General features: G+C 41.2%; 2 protein-coding genes across 3 annotated transcripts in view; both read left to right on the forward strand.

The window, feature by feature from the left end:
• ITK (IL2 inducible T cell kinase) overlaps window positions 1-18,807 on the forward strand; it is a 33,184-nt gene extending 14,377 nt beyond the window's left edge. For both annotated transcript variants that reach the window (XM_088662038.1, XM_088662039.1), the window contains exons 4-17: window positions 988-1,116; window positions 2,847-2,887; window positions 4,046-4,197; window positions 4,484-4,549; window positions 5,500-5,554; window positions 6,876-6,955; window positions 7,988-8,124; window positions 8,698-8,772; window positions 9,396-9,567; window positions 11,798-12,014; window positions 13,104-13,168; window positions 14,067-14,185; window positions 16,391-16,548; window positions 17,589-18,807. In XM_088662038.1, the coding sequence (XP_088518164.1) occupies window positions 988-1,116; window positions 2,847-2,887; window positions 4,046-4,197; window positions 4,484-4,549; window positions 5,500-5,554; window positions 6,876-6,955; window positions 7,988-8,124; window positions 8,698-8,772; window positions 9,396-9,567; window positions 11,798-12,014; window positions 13,104-13,168; window positions 14,067-14,185; window positions 16,391-16,548; window positions 17,589-17,660 (1,538 nt within the window). In that variant the 3' untranslated portion in view covers window positions 17,661-18,807. The remainder of the gene's footprint in view (window positions 1-987; window positions 1,117-2,846; window positions 2,888-4,045; window positions 4,198-4,483; window positions 4,550-5,499; window positions 5,555-6,875; window positions 6,956-7,987; window positions 8,125-8,697; window positions 8,773-9,395; window positions 9,568-11,797; window positions 12,015-13,103; window positions 13,169-14,066; window positions 14,186-16,390; window positions 16,549-17,588) is intronic.
• Window positions 18,808-20,739: 1,932 nt separating this feature from the next.
• The window catches only part of CYFIP2 (cytoplasmic FMR1 interacting protein 2), a 67,151-nt gene continuing 66,116 nt past the window's right edge, over window positions 20,740-21,774 (forward strand). The window contains exon 1 of the mRNA XM_035105751.3: window positions 20,740-20,955. The gene's annotated coding sequence lies outside the window, so the exon portion shown is untranslated. The remainder of the gene's footprint in view (window positions 20,956-21,774) is intronic.

Genomic DNA, 21,774 nt, shown 5'->3' on the forward strand with positions numbered 1-21,774 from the left:
AAGCTTCTCTCCTGCTGTCAGCATACATTGCCTGACTTGATCTGCATCCTGTACCCTTTTAAAAAATGCTGGCTCTTGGGGGGGGGCGTTATTGGGTTGTTGGTTTTGTTTTGATTTTATGTATTTGATATTTTATGTGAACCGCCCTGAGACTTTCAGGTATAGGGCAGTATAGAAAACAAACAAAAAACAAATAAATAATAAAATATATGAAAGGCAGAAATGCTGCTTTAAATACCTTTGTATAATATCTTTTTTGATTGATTGATTGGCATGCAGGAAGGCAATTTCTGCTTCAGCTCGTATGCTGTCTTTGTGTCACTTTTGAGCGGAATTGTGAGATGCTGGCATTCTGGAATGAACCATTTCAGACTGCAAGTGAGAGCTCATGTATTTTTGTGTGTCCCCCAGTGATGGGCAAAAGCACCGAAGCTTCCTTCACATAGTAAATAAGCACAACAGCAAGAATGTTTTAGCATTCCCCCATATGCTTGGGACTATCACTGAAATGGTATAAAAAATACCTATCGTAAATAATTTTATGTCCCCGCTAGGGACTTTTGACATAGGAAAACTTTTTTTAAAAAAAATGCAACAACCATCTGTAGTTTAAAATAGTGCAGTCTGGAATCTATTGCTTCACTCCATGTAACATAGCAGTTACCTATTCTGTAATCCAACTGTATTTCTCTTGGAAATTTGCTCTAGCCAAAGAAGAGAAATTATTGTATCTCTGCTGGCTGGCCCCTTCCAATTGTAGCCCGCAATGACCAGATGTGCCCCTCTGCATGTGGAATGTAATTTTCAGCTATACTGAGCCTTCTGTCATACCTTCTCCTTCCCAGTCACTGGCAGTTTATATGGGAGGTACTGTAACAGCATTTTTCATCAGAACGCCACGTAGCAATAAAGATGGTTAGCCATTGTCATGGTGGATAGGCTGGGGAAATTTGAAACAACCTTAATTTTTCCATCCGACTTTTTCAGAAACTAGGAACAACAACAATTTGGTGGCGAAGTTTCACCCAAATTTCTGGATAGATGGGAGATGGAGATGCTGCGCTCAGGGAGAAAAACTGGCAACAGGCTGTGTGGAGTATGTTCCAGCCAATACTGGTATGTAATTCATTCCAAGTGTCCTCATCCCTCCTGAATCAGTACTGAATTGATGATTTACCCTAATGTATGATGCTCTAATTTAGATGAAGGACCAGCAAGGACCTGGTCACCTTTGGCAATTGATATCCCATGCCATTTCTGAGGAAAGATAAAAAAATGTTCAGTGCTCCCAGTCAAGTCTTCGCTCATACACACATAAAGCTTATTGCAAGTTGACTGTGTTCTGTGGTTTGACTCACTCACTCGAGTGATCTATTCATGCTATTGTTTGAACCTCTGGCATAGATTTACTGGTTGTCCTTGGCACTAGAGGTCCACAGCCTCAGTGTTGCCCATCTGCAAAATGGGTACATGTTATATGGAATGTCTTTTAAATCCTTCATTCTTTAATAATTAGCTGTATGGTTGTATGCTACGTATAGTATGCAGCTGGGTTTGGCTGCTTGAGTTCTCTGCTCTACATCTGAAAGCAACCCTGTTTAGGGAAGTTTTTAATGTTTGATGTTTTATCATGTTTTTAATATTTTGTTGGGAGCCACCCAGAGTAGCTGGAGAAACCAACCCAGATGGGCAGGGTATAAATAAATTATCACCACCACCATCATCATCATCATCAATGTTCACCCAGCTGCAATAGTTTTATCTTTCAGGCATTGGCAACCTTAGCAAGTGGCCAGTTTGCTTCATGCGGCAACGCTCACGTTTAATGTAACTTCATATCAGAACTGTATAAATGTGTGACTGCCATTGTGGGGAATGGAAACTCGGTCCAAAAGTGGGGAGAATAGTGAATGCCATTAAAATTTATAGTTTTGGGAGTGGCTAATATGAACCTCAGAGGCAGAACTTGCAGGTCTGCTTTGGGCCGGTTCAAATGAAGGTTTGCTATATTATGATTCTAAGAAAGTACTACTTCAGGTCTGGTTGCCTGAAGCCTCTGGCCGTGTGGTTAATTAACCATTATTCCCCATGCCCATGCCCCATCTCTGGGCCACGGCAAAGTGTGGTGAGAGTTGCTTCATTGCAGGAACAGAAACTGCACAGCAACCAGCTCTCCGTGTGAAAACAGAGCCACCCTGTGGCTGTTTAAATTTGCCCAGATTTGTAGGATTGTGATAGTTTTTTCTACTTTGAGAGGAGGTTTGAAAAAGGTCCATCACCCCCACTGAGGAAAGGTTGCAGTGTTTGGGACTGTTTAGCTTAGAGAGTAAAAGGTGACAAGACGGAAGTTTATAAAATTATACAAGGTACAAAGAAAGTGGATAGATCGAAGTTTTTCATCCTCTCTCATAACACTAGGAACGGACATTCAAAGAAGCTGAATGTTAAAAGATTCAGGACAGATAAAAGAAACCACTGCTTCACACATTGCTTAGCTAAACTATAGAGCTCACTCCCACAGGAGGCAGGGATGGCCACCAACTTGGATGGCTTTTAAAGAGGGTTAACATTCATGGAGAACAAGGTTATCGACAGCTACTAGCCACTTTGGCTATGTTCTGCCTCCACAGCCAGAGGCATTATGGCTCTGAATACCAGTTTCTGGGAACTGCAGGTGAGCAGACTGCTGTTGGGCATCCCACAGACATCTGGTTGGTGACTGTAAGAGCAGGATGTTGGACAAGGTGGGCCTTTGGCCTGATCCCAGCAGGCTTGTCTTTTGTTCTTTATGCTTTGTTCTAAACATGAATCATATTGCTGGTAAGTGTTTCTTTTTCTTTTTCTAGTCTCCAAGAAACCTCTTCCCCCAACTCCAGAGGATAACTGGGTGAGCGTAAAGAAATGGCACAGGCATAGTGATAAAGTGCAATGTTGTCAAAATTCAAATATGTTCAGATATTTCTATAATACAGTCATACCTCGGTTTAAGTATGCTTCGGTTCGAGTATTTTCAGTTTAAGTACTCCGCAGACCCATCTGGAATGGATTAATCCACTTTCCATTACTTTCAATGGGAAAGTTCGCTTCAGGTTAAGTACGCTTCAGGTTAAGTACAGACTTCCAGAACCAATTGTGGTTGTAAACCGAGGTACCACTGTATTTGCATGTATCCAAAGGAGCAGCTCTCTCTCTATATGTGTATTATGTGCTTGTCTCTTAATCATTTTTATATAGTAATTTTGGTTGTGTCTTTGGGAAAATATAGTAAGGGTCCTGAATTGGGTATATAGCTTCTTCCCATCTATAGCTTTGAAGTGCAGTATTTCATAGGGATTTAAGTACTGTATGCAGTACTTTCAAATCTACAAATCATGCATATGTGCATAGGACTGTTGTGTGTCTCCAGTGCATTTTAATATACTTGTATTATATTCCTATGCTTAATCTGGGCAATCTTTCCATCCTAAAATGGGAGTGGAAAGATTGTGAGTATCTGACACATTGGCTGGGTTCACACATGTAGCCCAGCTTTGGTTCAGCTGTTTCCAAACTAACTACCAGCTACAGGTAGGTAGCCGTGTTGGTCTGAGTCGAAGCAAAATAAAAAAATTCCTTCAGCAGCACCTTAAAGACCAACTAAGTTTTTATTTTGGTATGAGCTTTCGTGTGCATGCACACTTCATCAGATACACTGAGTGCATGCACACGAAAGCTCATACCAAAATAAAAACTTAGTTGGTCTTTAACTACCAGCTAATACATTATGCTAACCAAGGTTTGCCCTATAGCATACAGCTTGTGCTTTGCCTGAGAGAGCTAAATCGTGCGTCTTATGTCAGTGTAGCGCAGAGGCAAAACAACAGGGGAGGAGTGAAGTGGCCACAGTCTTTTATTCCAGAGCCCACACATGCAAGTGGGCTCACACATTTAAGTGTGGCATGCAAGCTAGGATCACTGGGTAAACATACAGTTGTAATTCTTGTAGTCAATTTTGCATATTTAATATGGCTCATTCGAGTTGTTGTTTTTTGTTATTTCTGTACAGAGATTATTTGCAGAGCCCAAGGAATCTCCAGTAATAGCCATTTATGACTACAATGCACAGAATCCTCAGGAGCTGGAATTACGGTGCAACGAAGAATATCATGTTATTGATAACTCTGAGGTCCACTGGTGGTTGGTTCAGGATAGAAATGGGTAGGTAGGCCATTTGCTTGGAGTTTCTCTTCTATTTTTAATTGCAGACACAGAATTAATAGCCACACAGCTTTCTCAGACTGTACTGCATCCTGCTCAGATTGATGGTCACTGGGCTCCATCTATAAATATAGTTTGGAAGCTTATCCCCTGCTGTCAGTAAAAGCCCTTTCCAGAGGAGAGTTTAAAAGGCACCGTGCTATTATAAACCATTTTCATAATGTATTTGGGTGGAAGATGCCTGGGTTTCTAGTGTACCAATATTAGAGCATTCTGTTTTTAACAGGCATGAAGGATATGTACCAAGCAGCTACGTGGTAGAAAAATCACCAGAAAATCTTCAAATATATGAGTAAGATTGTTTTTCTTCTTTAGCTACAACATTGGCTTGGATCCCAGCTAGCCACAAATGGAAGAGCTCATTCCGTTTGCAGAGGGAACTGGGATCTAGCATAGTAGAAGGTACCCTGGGGTACAGGGACGAAGCTCTCCAGAGGTTCCCCAAAGCCCCTAACACATATTTTTAAGGGTACAGTAGTACCTCTGGTTACGTAATCCTCTGGTTACGTAAACTTCAGGATGTGAAAGCGGCAAACCCGGAAGTATTTGACCGGGTTTTGCCGTGTGCGCATGTGCAGAAGTGGTCCTTAGGTTGTGGAAACCTCGGGATCCGGCCGGACCTCCAGAACGGATCCTGTCTGCAACCGAAGGTACCACTGTACAGGGGAAAGGTGAAATATATGAAAGGCTACTGACCTCTTTCCACTGATGTGAGCGTCTTGCTGCTGATGGGACACTCCTGCCAGCAAACGCTTAGATAGATCTAAGGCTAAGCGATTATTACTACCAAGGAGGTGAGAATTCAGTTGAGTAGCTTAAAAAAAAAAAACCTTCCAAATGAAGGTGTAAATTTGTTTAAGGTTTGGGAGGGTTAAATTGCTAGACAGGATTGTGGAACTAATGAAGGGGGATATTATCTGTTCAAGGGGCAGAAAGCTATTTCAAGGAATATTTAGTCTGCTGAATTGTGAAGAGCAACTCTCCTTTTCCTTTACCAGACGTGGCCATAGCCATGCAGTTTTTGCATGCGCTGAACATTCAGAATCTGCTTAATTTGTAATGATTAATGAATTCTGATTTCCTTAGTATGTTCTTCACAAATTAACATCAATGATAGTTCATGGGCCATTTTATGTGCACCATAAAAACAAGAAAGTAGCCCAAATCACTCCAAAGCCAAGGAGTTTACAGCTAAAGCTGTACAGCCTAACCTCAAATTCTGTGACTCTTTGATCATTGCAGGTGGTACAACAAGAGTATCAGCAGAAGCAAGGCAGAAGCCCTGCTCAAGGAAGAGGTAAAGTGAATTCCCTATGGTGATGGTCTTTCATTTTTCTTGGATACCAGTACAGTGGTACCTCTGGTTAAGAACTTAATTCATTCCGGTGGTCCGTTCTTAACCTGAAACTGTTCTTAACCTGAAGCACCACTTTAGCTAATGGGGCCTCCTGCTGCCACTGCACCACCGGAACACAATTTCTGTTCTCACCCTGAAGCAAAGTTCTTAACCCGAGGTACTCTTTCTGGGTTAGCGGAGTCTGTAACCTGAAGCGTCTGTAACCTGAAACGTTTGTAATCCGAGGTACCACTGTATATATTTTGTATGCTTTGGTTACTTTGAACATGTTGCAAAAGAGACATCTTGGGGAAATGCAACGACACCCTTAGTAGCGTCATGTGCTGCTGATGTTCAACATATCCTATGAGACCAGGGCTTTTACAATGGTGGCACCTGTGCCACACTGAAATGTGCTTCCAGTGAACATCAGGCAAAAACCTACAGGCATTTTAAGGTTCCTTATAAGATTTGATATGTCCACTCAGGCTTTCTCAGAGGAATAATCTAGCTATGTTTATATAGTAATTTGATCTAGTGATTTGCAATGTATTTTGTACATGTTTTAGTAATGTACCATATTTTTCCATCTATGAGACATCCCCAAGTATAAGATGCCCCCTCTTTGGGGGGACTCAGATTTAAGAAAGTGGGGGGAGATGGCCCATAGTACAAGATACCCCCAAATTTTTGACATTATTTTAAGGGAAAAAACCTAGTCTTTTATACGGAAAAATATGGTAATTTTATGGGGGGGCTAGGTTGTCACAATGCTACAATATTCTTTCCCCCCCCTTATTGGTAGTGATGCAGATATTATTTTAATTAATTTAAAATAATGATTTTTAAAGTCACTATCCAGTCCTCTGTCACCTGAATTGCCTGATTATATAATTTGCTGGGTTGTAAGTAGTAATCCCTCCATCACCAGTTCCAGGCAGGTGTCTCTCACATCCTTACCTGGTTGAACCTGGACCTTATGTTCTACCACTGAGCTACAGCCTTCCTCTAAAAAGCAGTGTGAAATATAATACATTATGCTAACAAAGCGTCTTTGAGCATTGGCTTTTCTTTTCTCATATTTGTACCACCTGTGTTTGTTCTTTTTAAAAGAAACCCAAGTTCCTGCCTTAGCACCAGCACCATTATACTTTGTTCTAGGTCAGGCGGAGATGTGAATTGGGGGGGATGGTGATATGGCTTCAGCCACTTAGTTTAGGGATTCTGAAGCCTCTGTTCATCGGCTCTGATTTTCTGACTTTCTCTATCTCCTCCTTCTCAGGGTAAGGAAGGAGCCTTCATGGTAAGAGATTCAAGGCAACCTGGAACATATACAGTCTCAGTTTTCACAAAGGCTTTGAGGCAAGTCAGATCCCAGTGGATGTTTGCCGTGATTCTGTTACTTGGGTTTTTGTTTCCTGTGCTTTGTAAAAGGAAGTAAAAATATTGATTTTAAAAATTGAGAGGCTATTTAAATGGTTTGACAAGCATGGCAGCTTTCTATTTTCTTCTCTTCCTCCCAAAACATCTGTTTGAACTGTAATAAAAATGGGAACATCATTCCCTGAAAATGTCACGGCATAAATCCTGATGCACAGTGTTGTATCGGTTGTAAATTCCTGCATTTATTTTACATGACAGATTGGCTAAATATATATATATATATTTACAAATCAGTAAATTTAAATTTGATCATGCTAAATTAACAGGTCCAGAGAATGGCATTTTCTGCAGTGGCTCCCTGTTTGTGGAATGCTCTCTCCAGGATGGTTTGCCTGGCACCTTCATTATATATCTTTAGGTGCCAGGTGAAAACATTCTTCTTCAACCAGGGCTTTGGTTGATTAATATCCTATGGCATTTTAAATGAGGGTTTTTTGGGGTGGGTGGGTATTGTTTTGTTTTGTTTTGTTTTTGTTATAACTATTTATTTTGTGCTTTTATCATGGGATTTTCTTGCGAACTGCCTTGAGATCTTCAGATGAATGGCAGTATATAAATTTAATTAATATAACAATAACGATTATAATTTTATTATTTATACCCTGTCCATATGGCAATAATAATATTGAATCATTTAAAAAGCAGTCAAACATATCTGTCCCCAGACTTTCCAAAGTGTGACTTTCTAAAGGTGCTCTTTCTAACTATTGTTTAAAGAGAAACAATGGAAGGGTTTCTTTTCACTACCTTTTTAAAAAGTAGAGGCTCCTAGAGTCAAATAAGTGGGTTTTTTTGTTTTTTGTTTGTGTGTGTCTGTGTCTGTGTTTTCCACTTCATATCTACAGTATGTGCCCAAAGTTTCATTGATGGTTGGTAATTCTAGTTTGTTTTTTAGCTGCTTCTATACTTTTTTTTGAAAGGAACCTTATTTGTTTGTTTTGTCTATTTAAGCAATGAGAGCAACCCCGTTATAAAACATTATCACATCAAGGAGACAAGCGACATCCCCAGGAGGTACTACCTGGCAGAGAAGCATGTTTTTGATTGTATCCCGGAACTGATCACCTATCACCAGCACAATGCAGGAGGTATGTCCAGGCAAGAACATGAGAAACAGCTTTGAAATAATCCGAAGATGTTAGGATTTTTTGATATATATCTTTAAGTTGCTCTGGAAATCAAATTTCAGTGCAGCTGTTGTTAAACATGAGTGGTTGGTTTGCAGATGCAGTCATGACTCTGCAGAGTCTTGGTGTCAGCCGTGGGGAGTTCGGATTGCTTTGTTAATTGAACTTAGTTCCCATAACTTAATTCACACAAACTTCAATGGGAAATAAGTTCAACTAACTTATCCAGCCCTGTGTAAATTACCTGTGTTTCTGATTATCTGAATGATCGTAAGCTTGTCTCTTATATTTGTCACACTGGTCCCAAACTTTATACTGAAAGAGCTTCATAGAACGTCCCTGGGATGTAACTTCTGTATGAATCATAGTCATAGACATATTCAAACAAATTATGTGAAATGTGGCTGTCGTCCATCTCCTTAGTCTCCATTAACTCTTGGCTCCATGGCCCATCTCTTTTCCACCCCTTCCAACAATCAGCAGTCAGTTTCACCTTTCCCTCCAATTCATGTATATATATTTCCCATCATGCAGGTCTTGTTACTCGTTTGAGGTATGCTGTTTGCTCCTGGAGAGAAAAGGCACCTGTTACTGCTGGCCTAAGCTATGGTAAGGAGACTGGATTGACTTGATTGTGTTTTTATTCTTTAGTTATATTCATTTGGCATAATAGTTCCAATTGTATAAATGACATGTGCTATGACGCTATAGAAGTTAACGTTGCATCCATTTTTACTGAGAACAGGCTCACATCAATGAATGGATCAAGGAGAAATGTATTTTTTAGTGAAAACAACAGCGCCTTACAGTGTCTTAAATGCTAAGGGTGAAATTCAATGGAATGCTAAGGAGATTGTTCCATCAGTGAAAACATTTCTGCTTGTCCAATAGAACAATTTACCCTTTCCTCCATCTGTATTCTGTTTTGGGTTTTCCCGAATACCCCCCCCCAGCAGATTTGGGGGGTGCATGGGGGCACATGGGGGGAGGTATTTAAAACAAAATGTGTATGATGATGCAGTCTAATAGAAAACTGATGAATTACTAGAGGAAGCTAACCACATTCCATTGTTATCAGAATTAAATTGTTAAAATTTGAATGAAACTTCTCAAACCCTTAAAATATATTATCATAGCTGGGGGTATTGTAAAAGGCCTAGTACTACTGCACTCCTTTTCTTTCAAAAAGCACTGCACAGACTTGAAAGTGTTCTTCTGTTGCATTATCCTAGGAAAATGGATGATTAATCCTCAGGAACTGACATTTGACCAGGAGATTGGCCTTGGCCAGTTTGGGGTGGTTCATCTTGGTTACTGGCTGGGCCGGATGAAAGTGGCCATAAAAACCATTCGCACAGGAGCCATGTCAGAAGAAGACTTCATTGAGGAGGCCCAAGTCATGATGTAAGCAATCCTGCCAAGGTCCAATACCATTCAAGGTCCATTACATTGTGTCAAGCCTTTAGAATGACGTCAGGTGAACCCAATGTCTTGTAAAACAGAGACACCATTTTTCAGTATATGAATTGAATGGCAGCATGACTTTTTATCTCTTAGTGCAACCTTCACTAATGTCCAGTTTTGGACAATCTCTATAACCAGAATTAAATGTTGTGCTTCAAATATAGGCTGAAAAGTTGTGGGATATATGAGCTCTTTCTCCCCTGTACTTTGGTGGAATTGGTCTTTACTGGAACAATATGAGCTAACCATTTTTTATCTATATGCAGACATATGCATGAATAAATATTAATGAAGTCATGATGCTTGGAGGCTAACTTACGTAGTGCAGTCCTATATTTGATGGGAGTTACTCCCAGTCCCAGCTAAGGATATAATTTTAGTTTCTGGTTGATGATGGATCTTTTTGTTGTCCTTTTTAACACTGGGCTGTTCAAGAAGTATAAGGAATCTAAAGCCAGCATACAGCAGGCTATTTTACAGCAGTCTTTGCTTGGCTCAGTGATTCTTTTTAGGATTCTATGAATTTTTGCTTTTGTTTCAAGATAATATTTTTCTAGACACGACGACAAACATGAAAAATTTGGCATCATTTATTTTAAAGCTTGGAGAAAATATTTTTGATTTTCAAAAGCAGTAATTTGAATCAATATAAAGATGGGGGTAAAATGCTGTTTCCACTGGGACTTTTGATGCTGCACAATCTCTCCTAAGGATGAAGGTGGAAAGGAAAGATTGACTTTGAAGTCACTGGTGCTACACTCAAAGGAAATGCATAATTTTCACTTTTTATAGTTCCTTCAATTAAAATCCCTATTGTATTAATTGTTGTTGTTTAGTCGTTTAGTCGTGTCCGACTCTTCGTGACCCCATGGACCATAGCACGCCAGGCACTCCTGTCTTGCACTGCCTCCCGCAATTTGGTCAAACTCATGTTCGTAGCTTCGAGAACACTGTCCAACCATCTTGTCCTCTGTCGTCCCCTTCTCCTAGTGCCCTCAATCTTTCCCAACATCAGGGTCTTTTCCAAGGATTCTTCTCTTCTCATGAGGTGGCCAAAGTATTGGAGCCTGAGCTTCACGATCTGTCCTTCCAGGGAGCACTCAGGGCTGATTTCCTTAAGAATGGATAGGTTTGATCTTCTTGCAGTCCATGGGACTCTCAAGAGTCTCCTCCAGCACCATAATTCAAAAGCATCAATTCTTCGGCGATCAGCCTTCTTTATGGTCCAGCTCTCACTTCCATACATCACTACTGGGAAAACCATAGCTTTAACTATACGGACCTTTGTCGGCAAGGTGATGTCTCTGCTTTTTAAGATGCTGTCTAGGTTTGTCATTGCTTTTCTCCCAAGAAGCAGGCGTCTTTTAATTTCGTGACTGCTGTCACCATCTGCAGTGATCAAGGAGCCCAAGAAAGTAAAATCTCTCACTGCCTCCATTTCTTCTCCTTCTATTTGCCAGGAGGTGATGGGACCAGTGGCCATGATCTTGGTTTTTTTGATGTTGAGCTTCAGACCATATTTTGCGCTCTCCTCTTTCACCCTCATTAAAAGGTTCTTTAATTCCTCCTCGCTTTCTGCCATCAAGGTTGTGTCATCTGCATATCTGAGGTTGTTGATATTTCTTCCGGCAATCTTAATTCCGGCTTGGGATTCATCTAGTCCAGCCTTTCGCATGATGAATTCTGCATATAAGTTAAATAAGCAGGGAGACAATATTATTAATATCTGGTGGTGTATTAATATCTGGTGCTTATTTTAATAAAGACACAAAACAAGCTCAGGTTGTTGGGGAAACTGCGTGAGCATTTAGTATACACATTCTGAAGTATTTAAACGCATTGGGTATGTAAAGAGTATCTAAACTACATTCAGCAAGGCTGTTGCTTGAACAGAAAATAGGGGAAATGTCAATTACATTTTGTTTATATGTCCAAGCAGTGCAGAATCCATATTACTTTTCAAGAGATTCTTACCTACAATGTTGAGAGAAATATAACATGAAATTTTCCAGGACCCACAATTTGTGTGTATACTATTCCTGGGTCTGGTTTTCTTCTTTCACATTGATTTTCTTGCTCTTTTCTTAAATTTCTGGTTGAATATGCCCATATATCAGCTTCTGCAAAGGACTTCACATGACTACACTGATTTCTCCTCCTATATCAACAGGAAGCTCTCCCACCCCAAATTAGTCCAGCTCCATGGGGTATGCATGCAACAAGCTCCTATGTGCCTAGTCTTTGAATTCATGGAGCATGGGTGCTTGGCTGATTATCTAAAGAGGCAGCGAGGGAGTTTCTCAAAGGAAGAGCTCCTTGGAATGTGCCAAGATGTGTGTGAAGGAATGACTTATCTGGAACAAGCGTCTGTCATCCACAGAGACTTGGTATGTCTGGGTCATGTCCATCTGTACCTCTTGTAAAGAAATTAGCAGCTCTTAAATTAAGAAGGAAGTGAAATTATCACCACTTAAAAAGGTAAAGGTAAAGGGACCCCTGACCATTAGGTCCAGTCGTGACCGACTCTGGGGTTGCGCGCTCATCTCGCATTATTGGCCGAGGGAGCCGGCGTATAGCTTCCAGGTCATGTGGCCAGCATGACAAAGCCGCTTCTGGCAAACCAGAGCAGCACACGGAAACGCCGTTTACCTTCCCGCTGTAGCGGTTCCTATTTATCTACTTGCATTTTGACGTGCTTTCGAACTGCTAGGTTGGCAGGAGCTGGGACCAAGCAACGGGAGCTCACCCCGTCACAGGGATTCGAACCGCCGACCTTCTGATCAGCAAGCCCTAGGCTCAGTGGTTTAACCACAGCGCCACCTGGGTCCCATTTTATCACCACTTAACCATAATTTAATCATAATTTAAATAATTAGGACTGTTTTCTTCCATTACTCCATATATTCTTACATTTCAGTGTGTAAGCCAAAAATAGCGGTTGTGGGGCTATTATAGTTATTTTCTAGAAAATCATTTTATTGTCAGAATATTTACTCTTTTAGGCGACCCCCCCCCCATTTTCAAATGCTATTGTTTCCCTACCTGCTGAGGCTCTGGTGCCCTTGTCCTTGTCGAGTTTTTTCACAGACTGGCCAGTCAGATAGGTGATCCCAGCCAACTGGAAACCACATACTAAATGGGATGATATCACATTATATTTTGCTACATGAAAATATTAGTGAGGAAACACAGTCTGCTGAGAATGTTTGATGGATTGATCAAACATATTCATGAACCCAGCCAATCAGATTTGACCATGTGATTATGTCATTGAGTGAAGGCGAACTAATCTGATTAAAAGAGGAGGAGCAAGTCTGGGATATGTAAATGAAAATGCAAACATTTTTACAACCTCTGTGGAAAAATGCTCAAAGGTGTTGGATGTACTTTTCAACACAGCTAAAATTGTTCTTGAGAAATAATGGGTAGTTTCAGTTCAGCCCTATTAATACTCTCTTTCTCTCCATTCTACACAGGCTGCTCGGAATTGTTTGGTAGGAGAATTCCAAGTTGTCAAAGTGTCAGATTTTGGAATGTCACGGTAATTTGAACCTTGTATGCATACTGGATGAGTAGAATTCCTCTAAAGTTTTCCCCTCCTTTTGAAATATGTCCATTGTTGTGGCAAAATATATATTTAGTCTGGAGCTCATAGTTGTCCTGTTCTTGGTGAAACTTCCTCTAGCTGTTCCCTCCTTTGACAATCCTTTTTTTATACAGTATTTTTAATGTGAACTCAAAGTGCTGGAGGACCATTTCTCATGATTTACACACTTGATTTCTTTTGCCCCATTGTCATTTCCAATCAAACAGTTTGAGCCATTGTGAAAACCTATAAAAACTAAGAACAAAGAAAATAATGAGATGCCTCTATCATACCACATTCAACCCTCTGGAAAAGAAATCCCTTCAACTGTTAAACCACTGTCATCGCCTGCTGTTTTCCAGGCATCATTTCACTAGTTGCTAGCTGGATATGTTCTGTAGTTAAAAGCGCAGTTGAAATGGTTGGCAGCATCTGATAATATGGAACCAGAGACCAGTGAACCATTTGGTTTAGTTTCCAGTCTGGACCAGGACATATTATCCTCTCACACCAGTAATCATGTATTATAAGGAGGATGTTATGTTAGCATAGTGCACAGTATTTATTATTATTATTAATTCAATTTATATACCACCATCACAAGACCTCAGGGTGGTTCACAGAATAAAATCCAAGATATAAACACAAGTAAATAACTCAAACTAAAACAATAACTCCCCACCCCCCCGCAAAAAGAATACTCACCCACAATATTGTATGAGATCCTGAGAACGGAATCTCACACTTGCAATGTATGCATTCTGCCACGGAGCTACAGCCTTTCCCTGTGTACAATGGTGTTTGTGTAATCATTCAAATGGGTTGTGGCCTTAAACACATTGCTCTGTTTTAGATACGTCCTTGATGATCAATATACCAGCTCCATGGGCACCAAATTCCCCATCAAATGGTCAGCACCAGAGGTTTTCTCCTATAGTCGGTATAGTACCAGATCTGATGTATGGTCATTTGGTAAGAGCCTTTAATCTCAAAATTCCCATTCACTTAATTGCTTCAAGTTCTTCTTCTTGAAAAGACCTTCCATTGTTAATCCTTTCTAGATAAGAAGTTCCAGCCTCGTCCTCATATCCCTTTTGTGTAAAAAAAAGGCTTACATTATTATTATGTAAATGTAAAATGTTTTAAACCATATTTGGCTTAACATTTCCTATAGACTGGGGGTGGGGGGATTGCAGGCGCCAGCATGGTCTGTGACTGATTATTAATTTGCATAGCATGGTTTGCATAAGAGGATTCTTCTGTCAAGTCATGACATCATGCTTCTGCGAGCCTTTCCGCTTTGCTACTCCTCAGTCTTTTCACATTCCCCACTGGGTCATTAAACCATCCTACTGTGACCTGGATCAAAACACCCTGAGGAATGACAACTGGCCTTTACCTATGAGTGAGCACTTCAACTAAGAGTTTCATTATTTTGCTTATTCACCAATAAAGGATCCTGGAAGGACATCCCCTAGATTTATAAATGTTTCAAAGTGCTTGTATCATGAAAATGCTTCTTGAGAACCAGCATTACTTAGATGATATGAATATGGAATTCTGCTAGACGACAGGGTAGCTCTGTGCTTTTTGCATACAGTTATCAACTGCAATTAAGAAAATATCCTTTCCATTTTGCTTCTTTATTTTGAATTCACAATTAGTGTTTTGGGTGGTTTGTTTCTAGTCATGCAGAACAGCAACACTTGTTTAAAGTGAGTTTCACAGTTTCGATTTAACCGTGTTTTGATTCAGCAGTTGTGTTTGATTAATTAATTTTGACCCTTTTGAAAGCAAGTTGGCAGACAGATCATAACTCCAGTGAAGAAGTAACATTGTCTGCAACAGAGAAAAATTTCATAATTTACATGAGATCATTGTGGAGAATCAGTGGTAAAGTCTGGAGAGCCAGTGTGGTGTAGTAGTTAGAATGCCAGACTTCTTCTTGTAGCTGAGTAAGATTGTCTTCCATAAACACGGTCTTAACAGTGAGTCCGTAAGTGACTGTGGAGGCCAATTCTGGATCCCCACGTCCTTCCACAGTGGGGACATAGGTTTCCGGGTGGGAGTTGATCCTGGTGTGGATTTACCAAGTGTGCCTTCCTCTTAGCACGTTTCTTCCTTTTCTCCTGAGTTAAAGCATCTTCAAAGCCCATGACACCTTTGGTAAAGGCTGTTCTCCAATTGGATCTGCGAGGTCAGGGTTCAAATCCCCATTCAGCCATGAAGCTCACTGGGTGACATTGGCCAGTCACTGCCTCTCAGTCTAGTATTCCTATCAGGGTTGTTGTTGTGGGGATTAAACAAGGAGGGAGAGAATCATGCAAGCCACCTCAATATCCTTGAAGAAAATATGAGATAGAAAGGCAGCAAATCAATCCTAGCTCCCACATATAGGCAGAGCCGCAGAGGCAAACACATAACATACTGACAATCTGAAAACTAGTGAGACTATTTCTGTTGTAAGCCTCATTTAGTCTCAACATAGGAAGCTGCCTCATTTATATATTTATTTATCTGAAATTCTTTTCACCCTTCCTTCCGAAGGAGCCCAGGACAGCAAAGACAGCCAGTCTTTAAATATATATATATTCCAAAACTGTTAAAAACACCTTTAAAAGATTCATTTAAAACATTCTAAAAACTGTTACTGTTTTAAAAAAAACATTGTTTCATCCAGTGATCTGAGGGTTTATTTTCTTTTAGTTGTTGCATTTATATCCCGCCTTGTCTTCCAAGGAGCTCAAGGTGGCGTATATGATTCTCCCCTTCCTCATTTAATCCCCACAATAACCATGTGAGCTAAGTTAGCCCAAAAGGCAGTCACTGGTCCATGGTCACCCAGTGAGCTTCATGAGCCAGTGGGGTTTTGAACCCTAGTTCCAGTCCAACGCTGGAATTGCATGGGGCTGGACTAGATCATCCACAGGGCCCCTTCTAACTCTAGGATTCTCTGCCACCACTGCCATGTGGTAGGAATGGCTGTGCACTTGTACCTCTTTTCAGTCAGATTCATGCCAAGCCTTGTGCTACATGTGCTCTAGACAACGATCGCCCAGAGCTCCTCAGTAAACCAGGTAGCCTCCCAGACACAGATGTCTGTGGGAGAAAGGCAGGCCATGACATTAATGTGGATGTGCTCTCTTCCAAAATTATATGTTGCCTATTTTCTTTCAGGAGTATTGATGTGGGAGATATTCAGCGAAGGCAAAATGCCTTATGAGAACCGGACCAACGCTGAAGTGGTGGAAGAAATCAGTGCTGGTTTACGTTTGTATAAGCCCAGACTGGCTGCCAATACCATTTACACGCTCATGAGACATTGCTGGAGTGAGGTCAGTGCTAGAACAGGTGCAGATTACTTCATATATGAGAAGAGGGATCAGAATGCCACCTCATAAAGGGGGATCCGAAACAGCACTGATCTTTACTTAAGGAGAGCAGAAATAGTCCTGCAAACACATTTAAACGTTCTAAGAAAAATAATATGCAGGCTTAGAATGTTAATTGGTCAAAAATTATGGAAAATCTATCATGTTAGGGTGGGGTTATCCTGCTGCAGATGTTAATAATAATTTATTTGTATCCCACCCCTCTGATTGGGTTGCCCCAGTCACTCTGGGCGGCTTTCAGCATATATAAAAAATATAGCAGTGCAGTGTTGTTTAGTAAGCATTACATGATGGTGAAAACAATAGACGGCAGCTCATATGTGACAAGCCAGCCCAGACCCGTTTCTGTGCAGTGAGCCCTTTTTATTCTGGTACCAGACAAAGCTTCCTCTTACCTGGAAGCAAAAGGCTAGGTGCAGAATATGGGAGAGGGCCCCATAAGCTGGTAAATATGTGAAAAAGATTTCTTCTGATTGTGGCCCTACATTATCACCTATCATTAATTTTAATCTGACAAGTATGTTACACCTTATGATAATTACCGTACTTTTCCGTTTATAAGACTAGCCTTTTTTACATTAAAATAATGTTTAAAAATTGGGAGTGCATTTTCTTAATTTTGAGTCCCCCAAAATAGCGGGCATCTTATACACTGGGGGGGGGGAGGTATATTGCTGATGAAAATGCAAACGTCCTGGCATTGGTAATCTAGTTATTGTTATTATTCCTTCTTAGAAGGTTTTCAGTAAGAATGCTGGCATGTTTTTTTAGCTTATCGTTGATTTTAATTTTTTGTTTGAATGTTTTAAATAGTTGTTTTTAACTATATTTCCCATGGTAATTTTATTCTTTTTGTAAACCACATTGAGTTTTTATTACAATCGGGCAGTATAGAAATCCTGTGAAATTAATTAATTGCTTTTCTAGTTGCTCTGGCCTTCACAATATGGTCTTCAATGTTGTCTTCTATGTTGTCCCTACAGAAGCAAGAGGACAGACCACCCTTCTCTACCCTGCTCTACCAGCTCAATGAAATATCTGAATCTGATCTTTAACTAAAGATGAAAGGAAGCTGCTTCTTCATTAAAAAAGAAAAAAGATATGAAAAGCATGACCACGTTTAGCATGCATTGTTCAGATGTATTCATCTTGAAGTAGCTGACCTGGTACAGAAACAGCGACAGGAATCCTGGCTATTTAAAAGCCCTACACAAACTGAGAAAACGGATAGTGCAAGATGCTTTCAGGGTTGTGTCTAATTATCTGTTCAGTGAGGATTCAGTGAGGATCCTGGAGTCTATCTTTTGTTTCACATGGTGATACTGATATTGAGGATGATGAACTGTCATTGCTTTATGGAGTTGACACTTTGTTTTTTAATTGAAAAATGAGTCATTTCAAGGCGAACTGAAGTATGACTCTTGTCCTCCAAGCCTGCTTGAAGCTGAACGAGAATATTAAGCTATTCATAAACAAATGTTTTGACAGAAAATTCAAAACACAATCTTCTTACAAAATAAATTGCATGGATTAACATAGGACACAGCAGGGACAAGTGGGACTTGTTACTGCATCTTGTACACTGGGAAAGTTAAGAATGGACTGCTTGCTTTGAAGCTCTGGACTGGAGTATAAAATATAGGATTCTGCTACTTGTTAATTTTTTACTTTTTACATAATGTGTTGAAAGAAAGGGTGGGGGATATATACTTCCAGATCCTCAGCAGGGTTAGCTAATATACAAATATTGTATAATATATTCTTTCACTATCAACTATTTTTGAGTCAGGTGGCAAGTGTTGAATGCTATTAATGACAGCAAATTGTTACTTTATTTTACATGAGAGAAATATACATATATGATGCAATATGTACGTTATATTGAACTTCCACCTTAGTTGCCAAAATTTCTTGAACTGGCCCTGTTTGTGCTTACCCATTTCCAATGGTCAATTACACTGTACAATGATAAAATACCCTGCTGGACTGCTCTTCATTTGAGGATGACTTTGAACTGATTGTATTGTATTAGAATAGTATAGCTATTTAAGAGTTTTTGTACATTGTTATTGCTGTGATTATGTTTTTGTATTTTGTTTTCATTGCATAAATTTTGTGAGCCTCTTTGACCATTTTCAGATTGTAAAACTAGAGATTCTTTTAGAAAAATGCCGGGAAATAAATAATTACGGAAATATGGAATATGTAGATGAGATGAGAAAACTATTACAAACTGTTGGAGAGTAATATGTCCTGTTGTCTTCCATGTAAATACTATCATTACAAAAAGTTTCAATGCACAGGTTCACATTTAACAAATCTTATATATAAAGGAGAGTTCTATTGGATATTGGTGGTTCGCCCCAAAACAAGAAGTTTAAAACAAATGTCCCGATCAGGCAAGAATGCCATTGTATACGCAGCCTACATGTGTTCCTTGTGTTAATGTCCATAGTCCAGACACATCTCATCCAGGCTCTATGTAACTGACTGAATGTATTTCTGGTGCAGGGCTGTTCATACACATTTAGGACCACATGTTGCATAAGACCATTGCAACAAAATCAAGGCCCAGGCTGTATTCTATGGAAGAGAGACTTTGTTGCAGAGTTATCTTTGACAGTGTTAAAAACAGAGATATGAAAGTTAGAAGCTAAATGGCACCTTAAACCTAGCTTATGGATGCAACAATGGCATTGCCCTCAAAGAGGTGGAACTATATCTTGCTCTTGCATTTCAGAGTTGTACCCTCAATGTACAACTCAGGACTTGCTTGTCCTCGGTGTAAAGGAATTGTAATAATCTGATATTCTACATAGTTTTGCATAAAAGTCTTACTGTTACACATTTTGGATTAGTAAATATATAAGCACCTTGTCTCAAACATTTTGTTAATCATTCCCAAACAAAATAATAATAAAACATCAGAAAAATCCAAGATTAGCCATATTCAGTGTAGACTCAATGAATTAATAGCTGTGACTAAATTATATCCATTAATCTCAATACATTAAAAGTACATTAAACAAAGCCACTAAAACCTAAACAAAACATGTTGGGTTTAAAACAAAACAAAAAAGCCCAATTGAACTTGGTTGTGATTTACAGTCAGATCCGATCAGGGTTGGAAACAGTTTTTTCCTAAATTGTTCCCAAATTGCTTCTTTTGTTTCTTATATATTGCATTTTATTGTATTACAATTTGAATTCCATAAAATTATATTCTTCTTAAGCCCTGTGAAATTCCTCTTGAGGTTTAATTTCTCCCTTTTGCCCTTTCATGCCTCAATTTTCCCTCTCCTACCCTACCTTCTTTCTTGCCATTAGCTTCTGTACCTGGTCTTGTGAAGATTTCTGGAACGTTTTTATTTGACTGCTTTTTTCATTTTCACTTGAATGATTCATTTTCACTTGTTTTTATTGGGCTGCCTTTTCATTTTCACACACTTATGGGTGTGTGATTTATCCCCCCCTTTTTTTTAGGGAAAGAAAGGGTGGAAATCAGAAGCAGACACCTGACAACCTAGGACTGACTGAATGCTGCACAGGCGAGGCTTCAACAGCTTGCCTCTCCCCACTCTTTTTGGAGCCTCTTGCTCCTCTGTTCAGCCCTTAAGATGAGAGAGAACCGCCAAGGCCAACAGGCAGGCAGGCTCTCTCTTTCTCACAGCAAGCAAGCAGAAACGCAATTGCTGCTCATACACTCGATTTCTGTTCTTCTCCCCTCCTTCCCTGAGTAATATGCCTACAGAATTTGCTCCAGCAGCAAAGCCCCTTCCTCCAGCAGTTTCAAGGAGTACGGGCTTTGCAGGGGGGGGGGTGGGAACGGAGTTTCACAACACACGAAACTCCTTCTATGGAGCCAGTCCCTGTCGTTAACAGGTGCATTTACTGCCTGACAGGGGGACACGTTGCGGAGGCGGCGGGGGGAGAAGCGTGCAGGACGGAGGAGGTTGCGGGGGGGGGAGGTTTTTTTTCTCGCGCCAGGGGGCGGGGGTGGGGGTGAGCACAAGAGCTCAGGAAGCGCGCAAGCTGGAGCCATTTCCTGCTCTTTGTGCGTGTGTGTGAAAAGGAGGGAGGGGGGGAGAGAGGGAGCCTGTCTGCTTAGGAGTGTGTGTGTGTGTGTGTGTGTGTGTGTGTGTGTGTGTGTGTGTGTGTGTGTGTGACACGAATAGATCCAGGCAGGAGGAGGAGGCCGAGGCTGTGGCGGCGAAGGTGGAGACTGCCGAGTGGTGGCAGCAGCGGCGCCCTCAGCAGCATCCCTGCCTCCTCCGTTGCCCGCTGCTCGCTGCTGCATCCCGCGCAGAGCCCAGCCGCAGAGGCCGGCAGCATCCTCGCTTCCAAGGCCAGGTAAAACAAAAACCAAAAAAAACCCCGGAGGATCCCGCACCTCCCGCACCCGCGGATTCCGGGGGCGCGACGATGGCATCCCGACGCGCGCTGCTGGGGGAGCCGCTGTCGAGCACGAGGCGGAGCGGCCACGACTAAGGCGGCGGCGGCGGGGTGGGAAGGGAAGATACCTCTTGGCGCGCGGCTTTCTCGGCTTCGGCAAAGGGTCTGCGGCCCGGAGGACGAGAGGCGGGGTGGCGGGTGGGTGGGGGTTGCATTTATATGTATGTATATATATAAGGGCACAGGTGCGGGGTCGTTTTCCTCCTGGCGACAGAAACGCGAGGACCATCGTCAACATCCGCCGCCCGCCCCTGCGCGCAATTCATTCATCGCCTCCTCGCTTCGGCCGCCGACCGTGGCGGAAGGAGGTGATGGTGGTGGTTTGATGTGGGGGGGAATCTGGGCAGTGTTTGGGCAGGAGGAATCTCTCCCCCCGCCAAACCTGGGTGCCCGTTACCTCCCGAGAGCCGAATATGACAGCTTTGCTTGAAGGGCCTTGAACCATGAGACTGCAAAGCTCTGCCATGATTCAAACGGGTTTGCAACAGGCTTCTGGCAAGACCGCGGGCTCTCCTCCTCCGCCCTTATATTTTTATTTTTGCACTATTTGCCGCTTGCTAGGATGCATTTCAAAGCAACGATGCAGGCCTGGCGGGGTGTGTCTGTGTGTGTGTCTTAGGTGGTCAGGTGCTGTCCTTCTGCCGAAAAAAATTGGGCCCGGCTTGGGCTCCGAAGGAAGGATTTTCCAAGAGATCTCCCAGAATGCCTAGAGCTACC

Source organism: Zootoca vivipara, chromosome 2 (assembly GCF_965207765.1).
Source record: "Zootoca vivipara chromosome 2, rZooViv2.hap1.1, whole genome shotgun sequence".
Taxonomy (NCBI): Eukaryota; Metazoa; Chordata; class Lepidosauria; order Squamata; family Lacertidae; genus Zootoca; species Zootoca vivipara.